General features: G+C 42.1%; 2 protein-coding genes across 3 annotated transcripts in view; both read right to left on the reverse strand.

Moving 5' to 3' along the window:
* Window positions 1-97, reverse strand: part of MED17 (mediator complex subunit 17) — a 14,585-nt gene extending 14,488 nt beyond the window's left edge. Inside the window, exon 1 of the mRNA XM_009645795.2 lies at window positions 84-97. Coding sequence (XP_009644090.2) covers window positions 84-97 — 14 coding nt within the window. The remainder of the gene's footprint in view (window positions 1-83) is intronic.
* Window positions 98-783: 686 nt separating this feature from the next.
* Window positions 784-11,658, reverse strand: CUNH11orf54 (chromosome unknown C11orf54 homolog). 2 transcript variants are annotated; one of them, XM_009645796.2, is made up of 9 exons: window positions 11,562-11,658; window positions 9,840-9,963; window positions 7,665-7,763; window positions 6,630-6,703; window positions 5,741-5,842; window positions 4,635-4,811; window positions 3,742-3,891; window positions 3,032-3,148; window positions 784-972 (listed from the first exon to the last, which is right to left on the reverse strand). In XM_009645796.2, exons 2-9 carry the CDS (start codon window positions 9,895-9,897, stop codon window positions 799-801), a joined length of 951 nt encoding a protein of 316 aa, XP_009644091.1. In that variant the 5' UTR covers window positions 9,898-9,963; window positions 11,562-11,658; the 3' UTR covers window positions 784-798. The 2 variants fall into 2 exon arrangements, with proteins under 2 accessions (XP_009644091.1, XP_035757089.1); XM_035901196.1 differs by lacking the exons at window positions 7,665-7,763; window positions 9,840-9,963; window positions 11,562-11,658 and adding an exon at window positions 7,470-7,543.
* Between the last annotated feature and the right edge of the window lie 666 nt (window positions 11,659-12,324).

The following is a 12,324-nucleotide window of genomic DNA, read 5'->3' on the forward strand; positions in this document are numbered from 1 at the left end:
GCTCGGAGCTGCTGGAACGCTCTGTTGCAGCGTTGTTTTTAACGAGAGCTTGGTCTAATTCCCCATTCTAAACATAAATTCACTTCTGATTCCCCATCACCAGCCACGATCATAGAATTGTTTAGGTTGGAAAAGACCTTTAAGATCATCAAGTCCAACCTTTAACCTAACCCTGCCATCCCACCACTAAACCATGTCCCTAAGCACCTCATCTATCCTTTTAAATACCTCCAGGGATGGGGACTCCACCACCTCCCTGGGCAGCCCCTTCCAGAGCCTGACAACCCTTTCTGTGAAGAAATTTTTCCTAATGTCCAACCTAAACCTGCCCTGGTGCAACTTCAGGCCATCTCTCCTCGTCCTATGGTCCATTACCAGGGAGAAGAGGCCAACCCCCACCTCCCTACAGCCTCCTGTCAGGCAGTTGTAGAGGGCGATCAGGTCTCCCCTCAGCCTCCTCTTCTCCAGGCTGAACAACCCCAGTTCCCTCAGCTGCTCCTCATGAGACTTGTGATGATGGCACAGGAAGCTCAACCAAATAGCAAAAAAAAAAAAACAAAACAAAAAAATTATACAGTTAATAATACTGCAGTGCAATTCCTGTTTGAATTCAGTCACAGCCATTTCCTTCCATTACACTCTGAATTTCTTGCTTTAACAAAATTAAGAAGCGGCAGTTTACAGCTCTCGGTATTTATTCTTGACCCCGATAGACGTGCCTAATGGAAAGCGTTATAAAAATCAGCATCTGTATCTTAGAAAGACTGAATTGCTACGCCTGCACCGGAGCCGCCCGCCTCAGTCCCTCCCCACGAGGTGCGTCTCCGGCGGCCTGTCGATGCGGAAGAGCAGCTCGGCGGGCAGGAGGTAGCCCAGGTAGCGGACGCTGTCGGGGCTGGTATCCTGGTGGTAGTGCCCTCCTTCCCCATGGTGGCTGAAGCAGTGGGTGTGCTCCAGGCGCAGGTCAAAGCCCTGTCACCAGAGAAAGGCCCGTGAAGAGAACTGTGGTTCAAAGCCCTGGGAGAGCCTCTCCTTTATACTACGTATTTCCATGCATCCCAGAGCCTACTCCAACCATTAAGCAGTGAAAACCTGCAAGATGCTTGTGAAACTACTGAGACAAAAGATGAGGAAGTGTAGAAAGCTTTACCATAGGACATAAAAAAAGAAAATAATTTAGAAACCCTGGCAGCCCCCAACTTTTGGTGTCAATCTCCCAAAGATCTCTTTTTTTTTTTTTTTCCCCTCCTTTCTCTCCATTGGGATTAAATAAAGCATTTGCACCAAGGAACCCCTACTGGAAGTCAGAACCTCTTTGCACTGAATGCCCCAGACCCACATAATAAAGGGACAATCTCTACTCCAATTCTGAGAGCCAGCTTAGGTGAAAATGGGAAGAATAGAGAATAAAATAACAACTAGCATCCTAAACTGTGAGATCACCCCCACCAGTTTTATATATCATAGAATCGTTCAATGGTTTGGGTTGGAAGGGACCTTTAAAAGTCATCTAGGCCAATCCCCCTGCCATGGGCAAGGATACTTTCTACTAGATCAGGTTGCTCAGAGCCCCATCCAACCTGACCTTGAAAACTTCCAGGGAGGGGACATCCACAGCTTCTCTGGGCAGTCTGTTCCAGTACCTTGATCATTAAAAATTTATTCCTTATGTCCATCTATACCTTCCCTCTTTCAGTTTAAAACCCTTGCCCCTTCTCCTGTCATTACCAGCCCTGGTAAACAGTCTCTGTCCTGCTTTCTTATCAGCCTCCTTTAAGTACTGAAAGGCTCCTCTGGAGCTTTCTCTTCTCCAGGCTGAACAACCCCAACTCTCTCAGCCTTTCTTCAAAGGAGAGGTGCTACAGCCCTCTGACCATTTTTGTGGCCTCCTCTGGACCCGCTCCAACAGGTCCATGTCCTTCTTATGCTGAGGACCCCAGAGCTGCAGGTGGGGTCTCACCAGAGTGGAGCAGAGGGGCAGAATCCTCTCCCTCAGCCTGCTGGCCACGCTGCTTGTGATGCAGCCCAGGTTGGTCTTTTGGGCTGCCAGAGGATACTGGCATGAGTAATGCGACAGCATTTGAATGCCATCTGCTGCTGCTGTCCCTGCAGTGACACTAACACTTCCAAACCCATGGGCTTATCAGATTGCTGTTGAGCTTGCAGTGGACACAGATGGCCGTAACCCAGCTGCACTCACTACAAAAGTTGCATTGGTTCTGAATGGAGCAGCTGTTGATGGCTGTTTTCAAGGTACTCATCAGCTGATTCTGGGAAGATGCACACAATTTAGCCTTAAGTCAAAGGCTGCCACACAATTGACACAATAAAGTCACATGCTTGAATATATCCAAGCCTACAGCATGTCTCATTTAACTCTGGAAAAAATGTTTTTTATAGTACTTATGACTGCACTGTTATTTATAAAATAGTCATTTTTATCTATGGTTTCCTGGTTACTTTTAAATAGTCTTCCTAATGAACATCTTAATGGCTTTTGAAACCAGATTGTTTTCTGTCCTGAACTGCTTGCTGCTGTATTTAGCACTTGTGAAAGATGCTAGATAACTTTCTAGCATGAGGCTTTGCAGACTTTAACTTCCATTGGCAATTATGAAACATGTGCTTCACACATTTCAATGCAGCATTAGCAGAGACAGTTCTTATGAAAGTGAACTACACAAACGCAGGTCTGAACAGGCTTCCATGAACAAGAACAAGCCTGACATTTCTCCTGGTGTGGCCAGCAGTGAATGCGAACTATGCTGTGGGGTTTGGGATACAAACACTTGGACACTTGAAACTGGAACCGAACCATTAAGTTCAATCCACTATGAACAGCCACTAGGTTGCTGAACAAACTGACCTAGCCTTAATTCAAGCCAGTGACAGAAATGAGAAGCTTCTATTTCATTATATCATCTCTGGAAGAGTTTAGCACCATATATACACACTCCTGTTCTTAAAAGGAAAATCACACCCAAGACAGAATTCATTACAGGTCTCAGTTTACACTTAGAAAGAGACTCACCGGATCTCTGGAAACTATCACTGGCTGACAGATCAATGGAGCCTTCATTTCAAAGAATTTGAGCCAGTTATTCACATCCTCATCCGTATTCAGAGGACAGGCAGAAAATTCTGGAGGCTACAGCAAAAGTAAAAGCCTTGTAAGTGAAAGGAAGACACTTGTATCAGGATACTTTTTCTCTAGCAACTTCCCTTCACTTTTCCTCTCCCCACTATTCTGTTCACATTCCTTCTTGCCTAAAAGCAGCTCACCAGGGCCCATGACTGTGCTTCTGCCAGAAACAGAACTGACCAGAATACTGCTTCTTTCATTGCTCAGGCAGTGGGAGAACTACTGAAGTGAGGATTCTCCTTTCTGGTACATTTTAGAAGCTCAGTTATTTTAAAAAAAGTCTATTGCTTCTTAGAAGTATCATCTCAGTTTACTTAATTTCATTTCAATTCATGTTACAATAGTTCTACAGTTCTTTAGCTGCCCATGGATTTCAAAAGAAAAGATGATGGTATTAAGGCCAAGTAATACAGCACCACTAGTTTCGTAACATCAGTTTTGTAACGTTAGCTCCTTACTTTAATACACTGCTCATCCTAACAGTTTATGCATACATTTAAAAATACAAACCGAAGTCAAGGCACCAAGATGTTACACCCTGACTTCTATTTCTGTTTTCAGAAGGATAAAGAACGCTATATGAATTGAGAACAACTTACCATAATGTGAATCTTTGCTTTCCCCTTCTGAATGATAAATGTACCACCCATCCCAACTGGCTTTTCTCCATAGTGTTTCTCTAAAATTTGTCTCAGACAAGACACAAAGTTAAGTTCCCCAGTTCTTCCATTGGCTTTCACTTCAATGACCTGGAGAACAAAGTTAATTTGTCACTGCTGTCTCCTGCTGCAACAGTGTGCAAAGGTTTGTGGAAGCTGCTCTGAAATTCTCCCAAGCGTATAACCCAAGATTACTTGCTGAAAATGTGAGTTTCCCTGCAAATGCTGCTCCACTTGCATCCTTCCAGTACCTGACCAATTCTCTTTCCTGACTTTCTGTTTAACACTAGCTTTGCCTGTGAAGGGTGCCGGGCAGCAAGTCATTTACTCATACATGAGACAAGGATATAAGCAACCTGTCTACCAGCTGGCTTCCCCTCTGTTATAAGGGAACTGTTGGAAACAGAGAAGACCACTCAGTTTCCGCGCAGTAGTCAGGTTTTTGACTGCTCTGCTAACACCTGTCTGTGCTAGCTGTGTTGGGGGAAGCACGTCTACAAAAAACTAGACAACTGCCCAGACCCAATTTACACAAGTACATTGTACAACCGTTACCATAAACCACTGCTAGTTTGGACTGGATTTGGATAGATGATTTATGATGGAAAAGTTTTAGTAAATTAATACTTATCCCTCAAAAATTCAAATACGTCTCTGTCTCCACCAGTTCTTCCCCTCGTTCGCTGGCATCAGTTCCTTATGTTTGGATATTTCTTTTATGGAATTACTACTTTACTATTATCACAGAAAACTGATAGGAGAACACTGAAACATGAGTTTCCCTTCAGCCACAAGGCCCTACAAGCAAAGTCACCTTTGATTCAAGTACATACCTTACCAGGTTGGCCCTCACTGGCGTAAAGGTTGGCCAACAGCCCAAACTCACAGTCAGTGTATTTACTGCTGTACTTCTCAAGCAGGCACCCTTTATCTACAGGATTTATCTGAGCAATGTAGCTCCCATTTACAGCAGGCTTTTTTTCACTCTTAGTTTGAACAACAGGGATAAGCTGAGAGAAAGAACATGTAAGAGTAAGTCAAGTAACTCAATAAGAACACGTAAGAGTCAGTCAAATGATCAGAACTCACACAAATGCAATTTAAGCTTTGGACCATGAATCCAAGAAGCAATCCCCTTTGTCACACAGCTCTGTCTCTCAGGATGAGGTTTGTACTGGTAAGAAAAATGCACTAATATTGTAATGTAATTGAAAACTCCAGTAAACAGTTTTACTTATTCTGGACAGTTAAATTTAACGTTACGTGAAGATGAATGCTAGTGTTAAAAACAAAAGAAAAAAAAAGAAGAAAAAAAAAGTCTAATCATTGAGGCCTGCATGGAAGTATTGGAATTTTATGTAATACTTTCTCAGTGTGCAGTAACGACCACTATTACAGTGGCCCAAATGTAATGCTGAAACAGACTATCTCATCTGCCAATAAATGCATCAAAAGGAGATGGCAAGACCAGAGGTTTATACTTGACAAGTCTCTGACTAACCAAAGCCTCCACAGGCAGTAGTTTTCATCTCCCGTCTCTTTAAAATTTACAATGGTAAAACAAAGCCATCCAAGAGAGCAAAAGACAGTATTTCAAAGGCATTTACCAGTAACTTTGACAAGCATTTCTAAATCCTGTCATTAAAACCTCTGGTCAGGTCTTTGTCAATCAGTTTCAAAAAATTATGTTTCTTGCACACTTCAAAGCAATCACATGCTTCCCAGAGAATTACAAGTTAAAAATGAATCTTTATTATCTCAGTAGTATGCACCTCATTGGATGGTCCTCATCTGAATTCCTTCTAATGTGTTTTATGTGCTTTTGGGATGAATGCTGTTTATTAAATGTTTTGTTGTAAATGGGAAATACCCAGCATGATACTGCTCTATTATGATACTTCCATGAATTCATTGAGAACCATCACACTTATTTACTGACCTCAGCATTTACTCCAAGAATCTTAGATGAAGCAGCTCCAGCTCCAAGAATGAAAGCTCCAGGCAGCTCTATCTCATTTGCAACTGTATTTAGATCATAAACCTGCAAAAGATCAAGAATCCTTTTATTTTGGCATGGTGCTCTGATTCAGAATTGTCATTCCGTTCACTGTAACCTCTGAATGCATTTAATTCACAACACCCTCATTAGTATTTTGGATAATTAGGTTGAACACAGTTTCCGAAGAACACAACATAAGGTAATAACAAATTGGGTACACGTCCATTTGTTTTCTGAAAGGTAGAGTCTGCCTGGATGTTCCCCTGCCATTTTACCTCAAACCTGCATTATTGTTCTTATTAAAATTTATATTTGTGTAAAATAAAAAGTGGAAGGGAATATCACATAGAGACAGATGGAGTGAGGTGTCAGAAAGGAGACATGATATTCTTGGAAAAGCACAGTAATGTGAATCCAGTCTTGGCCTGCAAATGCAAATACAGACAGTTTTTACAAAGAAGCGTGGTTGTGACTTGAAATCACAGGCATGCAGCAAGCCATATATAAACATGCAGGCAAGCCCCTTGTTTTGTAGTTCCTTCCGTGGCTCCTGTCACAGATGGTATGTTTCCAAAACTATATTGTATTTGAGGGGAGAAGATGAACCATCAACCACAATATGCTATTTTTGCTACGATGTGCAAGACTTTCTGACACAGTCTATGTTTAACGCACATCAGAATCAATCTCATAACCCACTGAAAAGTAGTTTTTTTTCACAAGTGGAATCTTATAGTATCCGTCAGTCCTTAGTTTTGTTTATATTTCAACAAGATATTGCTTCCTTTTGACAATTGTATTAAACCCCACAGCTACAGGAAAAACTCACTTTTTCTTTCTGTACAACAGGTATGAGGTAAGGAACACCTCCCACATCCGCTATTCTAGGCTTTCCGCAGATTCCTGGAAGAATACAGCCAGTTAGCTTGGTAAATTATTGTTTCCTAATAATCTTAAATGAGCAAGCAGTCTAACCCACCAAAGAACTGGTTCCTCAAACTTCTAAAAATGCTTCGAGAACACTATTTCCCTAGCATGCTCAGATAAAGTGTTGCACTATTAATAAGTCCAAGGACAGTAAGCCCTAAAAAAATTCATAGTAGGATTTAATGCAACCTGTTGTAAAACTAACATTCTCCAAGCACAAAAAAAAAAAATATTACAGCGTGCAACAACTGCCATTTGCCAGCTCTCCAGTAAGATGCCTTCACCACAAAGTGGTTATCCCCACTGGGACTCCACTTGAAAAATTTCAGCAAAGCTGGATGCCCAAGCCTCAGGAGAATTCATCCCACTTATTTGGACACATATTTTAAGAAGGGATGAATCACCTTCTGGAGGTGTTTCTTTCACTACGCTGATGACAGAGGGAACTCAGATGAGTAGCACAGATGACGTGTCTGTCTTCCAGACAGCTACTGCCAAAGAAGATGATTCCCACTCATAATAAGACAGTTTCACTTCACCAACCTACATGAATGGCAGGAATTTAAAAATGAATGGAAGCGCAACTTCTTAGGTTCAGATAATGATTGGCATGGATGTAAAAAATTTCTCCGTCTGGAAGATAACGTCTTAATTTCAAAATCTTTTCGGTACATTAAATAAAGTTTATGAAATAAGTGAGTATTGCAATCATAGGTTAAGAAAAAAAAATTATGACAAGTACTTGGTAATGACTTGTCCTTGTTCATACATCAACTAGGAAGCAAATCCAGGAATAAACTGTAGCTTTCCTCACATGCATATTCTTTACCTGAAAAACAATTTAAGCTCTCCCAACATCTTTAGAAGATCAAAACCAAGTAGGATCAGGTAGAAAGAACTGGATAAGTCTTAGTGGAAGATAGGAATGCTAGGTTACCTTTAGCAGGAAACTTGAAGGGTTCCTGAGTTAGATCAGGACAGTCTACAACAGAGACTTCAGCATCAGCAAAGTTTTCTTTAAGCCCTTTCTGCAAAACTATAATAAATAATAATAACAAAATTATTGACAATGAAAAATTACCAAGAGTTTGACAAGTTACTAACAACAATAAATATATCTGTTTAGGCTTTATTTCAGCAAGATACATTAAAGGACTTATGCTTACACTATAACTCCATTGATTTAAATGTTACTGTACAGACAGTACAGGCACTTGTTTCCTGAGTCAGAGCTTCAGAGAAGAGCAAAAGCTTGGCCAGGTAATTGTTGGCTACCACATTAATTAATTTTAAGCATTTTAAAAACCTTTTAATTGAAAAACAATAACTGACTGCTCCTAGTAGTGCTAGGAGCAGCACAATGTGAAGTAATGTGGGTAAACTTAAACCACATTCAGCAGAGGTTTTGCTTCACAAGAGCAGACAATTGTGATCATGACCAAGTATCATGCGAGAGCAAAGGAAGAAGTAAGTTTTAGCTGAAGTGACAATCAATTCTTTAAATACATTAACTAGACTGCAATAGTCTGCTGTCGCAGGATATTGCCTCTCCTGTTTACGTTCATGCAGAGATTTTCTGGCAAGCGCCACTGTCAGTACAAGGCAGATACTGAATGGTGCTGATGATAATGAACAGCCCCAAATCTAAACTTGAGGGTTTGCTTCCTATCAGTGTTTGTAGGCTCAGAACCTGCAAAGTCACTCAAAGAACAGGGAGGATTCTGACTTAGACAAGTGCACTGTCTGGAAACAACTTCCAAACCTCAACTGAGTGTGGGATTGCCTTCACATACGCTGCTTCAAATACCATGTTAAAAGGTCCAAGTTCTTTCATGCCTGGGGGTCTCCTTTCGCAGATGTCTCCAACTAAGTAACAGAAAATCCAGTCTGTGATCTCAAATCCGGCAGTTCCTTATTTGCTCAGATTTCCCTGTGCCTTTGTTCCCTCCAGTCAGGACTTCAGCTATACCTTACTTCTCGGGAGCAGATTTACCAAGCTGTTGACCACAAGGGTCAGTAGAAGGTACTTGGCAGGTTTCTAAATACATCTCAGTACCTTCTGGTAAGTGGAAAAGGACAATAAAAGGGCACTCCTCAAATTATACTCAAGAGCTGAACAGCAAGAAAATCCACAGCTTACAGGAGGTCCTCAGGACAGACAGGGGGAAAAAAAAAAAAAAATCAAAAGGACTTTCTGCTACTGTTTTAAGCTGATCTACTGCAAGTACATGCTATTCTCTACAGACCCCACAGGTCTATAGCAGCCCTGGCCTATTGCCCCAGACTAATAGCTACTGGGTGAGAAAAGCACTGAGAACCACCCGGGGTACTGCTGGGATCACACTTTCTCAAAGCATGGAAACGTCAAACTGACACAGATTTGGGGGAGCAGCAGACTGAACTTGAGGACCTCTCTGAAAGAAAAAAAAAAAAAACCCACCAAAACCAACGCCTTTAGTACATCTGCTGCAGGAGACAGACTGTCACAAGGAATAATCTTTCTACAAGGGCAAGGAATGAAGCTCATGAGCCAGTGGGTTGGACCAAATCACCTCCAGCATTCTCTGCCAACCTCAACCATTCTGTTATTCTGAGCACATTTTATGAAGACTTTGGAAAAAACCAAACTAAATAAAATGTTTCCTGTGCCTGGTTCTAACGCAATCACCAAAAGAGGAGCCAACTAGGTTCAAGCAAGAGGACCTGCCATGCTATACTGATATTGTCAGCTGTCTTTTGAGTAATCCTGAAAAAGAGAGAAATACTGGAGGGTAGAGGAGGACAGAGGATCCCGTATGCGTAAATAAGTTTGTTCTGTAATTGTCAAACTTTCACAACCCAAGCACTAATCTGCAAATGCCACAGATGGTTTTAAAGGGTTTGAGAGCCCATTTGCGTGCTTAAATATCACTGGGGTTTGGGGGAGGAGTTATTGTTGGCTTTAAGGAAATAATAGCCTATAGAAAAATAGCAGTTTTCTTTACATCTCAGTGTGCTAAGAGCAGGAACATTCTCCATGCACTAGCTGCAAAAAGGTTTTGATACGAGCTTTAAGATTAAGTTTGAAGAGTAAATTATAAGTTTGTAAAAAGTTACATGCTGCATGACTTACCCCCAGCAAGCTCCTCCAGACTTGGAACATGAAAAGCAAACCTTTCGACTTTGGCCATTTCCTAATTGGTACTGATTTCTTCAGGTAAGAAATTGCAATATATCACAATGTAGGAGCCACCAGTCTGCCAACAAGGATAATAGTTTAATGATTAAAATAGGCTGTTTTCAATATGTTACTTATTTTTCAATTTCACTCAAGAATACATAGACAACAGCGGAATTGTAGTTCTGCCATCAAAGGAAAGACTAACAGCTTCAATATTACTGTGATTTTTCATATGTGCTTTGGAAGGAGATGTGTCTGCCAGCTCTATAGCTGGCTCAGAGCATTACATATGCTAGTCCTCAAGCTTACAACTGGCTGTACACAAAACATATCCGATGCTGAATCCAGTTCAAGGGACAGTTCAGGAGATTTATCTGTCCTTTGTAAGCCTGGAGTCATAATTTGGTTTTGAAAAAATACTGGGCTTTTCTGAGAACATTAGCTGCCTCCTCAGGTCCTCCCTACCTTAATGTTTACTTTTCCAGCATTGGCTGTGGTGGACTTTCAACCTCAGCCGTGACAGGGTCTCCAGTTGATTCTGGGCATGTTTTTTCCCTTCCAGAGGGGAACAGACTAGCAGCAAAATAGAAAACAGCAGCAGCAAGTTCTGCAGTACCAGAAAAATAGTTTTGTTTGAACATAAGTTTAAGAACCCCTTTACAAATTAACTATATTTCAGTCAGTCTTGCAACAGCAAAGTCAGCTACCAGGGCAAACAACTAGCTCAGGGCTACACTACCTCTAAATCAGCCACAGCAATCATTAACTCCTTAGGCACATGCTTGCTGCACATAGCAGAAAAAGAAAATGGCTCCTACTTACCCAGATCTCAAACCTTGGAGGAAAAAGCCAAAAACCTAATTACAATCCCAGACCTGACAGAGCTTTTGTTAGGAAGGACTATGATATGAGCTAGCTGTTTATGTATACTTTTTACCTTCTACTTAAAAATACCTAGCTTTTATGATTGTCAAAACCCCTAACTGTCCTTATACCATCAGCCTCTCAAGTCTGCACAAAGGAAAAAAAAAACCAGCAGAAAAAAAGAAATAAAAAGAGTTGGGAAATCATAGCAGTCACCTAACTGAGGTCTTTGAGCTCGAAGTTCAGCCACCCCAAATTACTGCTATAACAAGCAGTAGAGAAAGGGCTACCTGGGTATAGTAATTCCCATCTTTGTTGGTCTTACCCATCTCCACAGGCGACACCCTCCCTCCTCTGGCTGTGGAGGAGAAAGTAACAGGCTGGATTTGGTGCCTCTGGTGCCTACTGTCAGGTAGAGTGAATCATACCCCCAGACTTTAGGTGTGCACCAAATACAAGAAAGGGAGTAATGTCAGAGAGACAGATGATATCTTTGGCAGCATTGTTTTAGATGATCCTCATCCCCTCAAGAACCCTTTGCTGCATCTGGAAGGACTGTCAATCAAGACACCAGTTGAAAAAGTCCTGAAACAGACTGAAAAGGCAGGCTAGAACTGCTGTTGTGCAAAAGGCAGAGGCAAGACTCAGACATGGTTCAAACAAGTAGGCTCAAATATAACACCTAGACCATCACTTGCTGTTTACGGGGCAGTAGTCAGCTCCCCACAATCAAGAAAGGAGGGAAAGACTGTGGGAAAAGCTTGATGCACCAGAATAAACCCAATCTGATTGCTAGATGGTAGTCCTTACCAGGAAGGACACAAAGGAGAAGTAGATCTGTGAGTCACCACTGCAAGGAAAGCATTCACAGGGGATTTTTTGTGGTGTGGAAGAGGGAGAACCTGAAAGGAGACAACAACAGACAATTAAGATCCATCACGGAGGCGTAGTGACATTGAATTACTACAGACTTTCAAAGGAAGGACACAAATGCCAAAGGGACGATAAAGGTTATGAGATCTGGGATGGTGCAACATGAATGGAGAGAACAAGCATCTGAAAGGACTTTAAAAGTCTTCTTTTTGAAGCAGGAAGAAAACATCAGAGGGAGTAGTCAAGGGCCAGGAGAATGCAGATGAAATGGGAACCACGGTATTAATGAGGTGGGGGAGTTTCTCTAGTATCAAAACATGAATTAAAACTAGTTTGGAGGGTAGAAACCAGAAAAGAGAAGTTATAGGCAGGCTAGAGATGAGACAAGGTGGAGGGAAAAAGAAATACCAGGGAAAATTTGAAGATAGCAGTGAGTGAGAGGAGATATTTAGCGATGACACCAAGAAGAGCCAAACATCTACAGATGCATCTGCAGAGGCTGGATTCCCCCGCTGGGGCGACGTAAGGAGACCCCGTCCGTGGAGAGGCAGGCTGCAGGACCGCAGGGGCATCTGCTCGAGCGGCTGGCATTTAGGGGAGGGACGGGCCATGGCAGGGCAAGAACAGGCGGGCCAGGCGAGACTGGCTCCTTAGGGAGCGCATCCGGGCAGCGGAAGGCCGCGAGGAGAGCGGGGGCAAG

The sequence above is a fragment of the Egretta garzetta genome, unplaced genomic scaffold (assembly GCF_000687185.1).
Source record: "Egretta garzetta isolate BGI_Z169 unplaced genomic scaffold, ASM68718v1 scaffold449, whole genome shotgun sequence".
In the NCBI taxonomy this organism is placed as follows: domain Eukaryota; kingdom Metazoa; phylum Chordata; class Aves; order Pelecaniformes; family Ardeidae; genus Egretta; species Egretta garzetta.

Coding starts and splice junctions, on each gene's coding strand:
- CUNH11orf54 (XM_009645796.2), bottom strand. CDS start 9,897: ATGGCCAAAGTCGAAAGGTTTGCTTTTCATGTTCCAAGTCTGGAGGAG. Junction 4,812..5,740: donor TTCTTGGAGTAAATGCTGAG/GTCAGTAAATAA, acceptor TCTTTCTCTCAG/CTTATCCCTGTTGTTCAAAC. Junction 3,149..3,741: donor AAGCAAAGATTCACATTATG/GTAAGTTGTTCT, acceptor CTTTTGCTGTAG/CCTCCAGAATTTTCTGCCTG.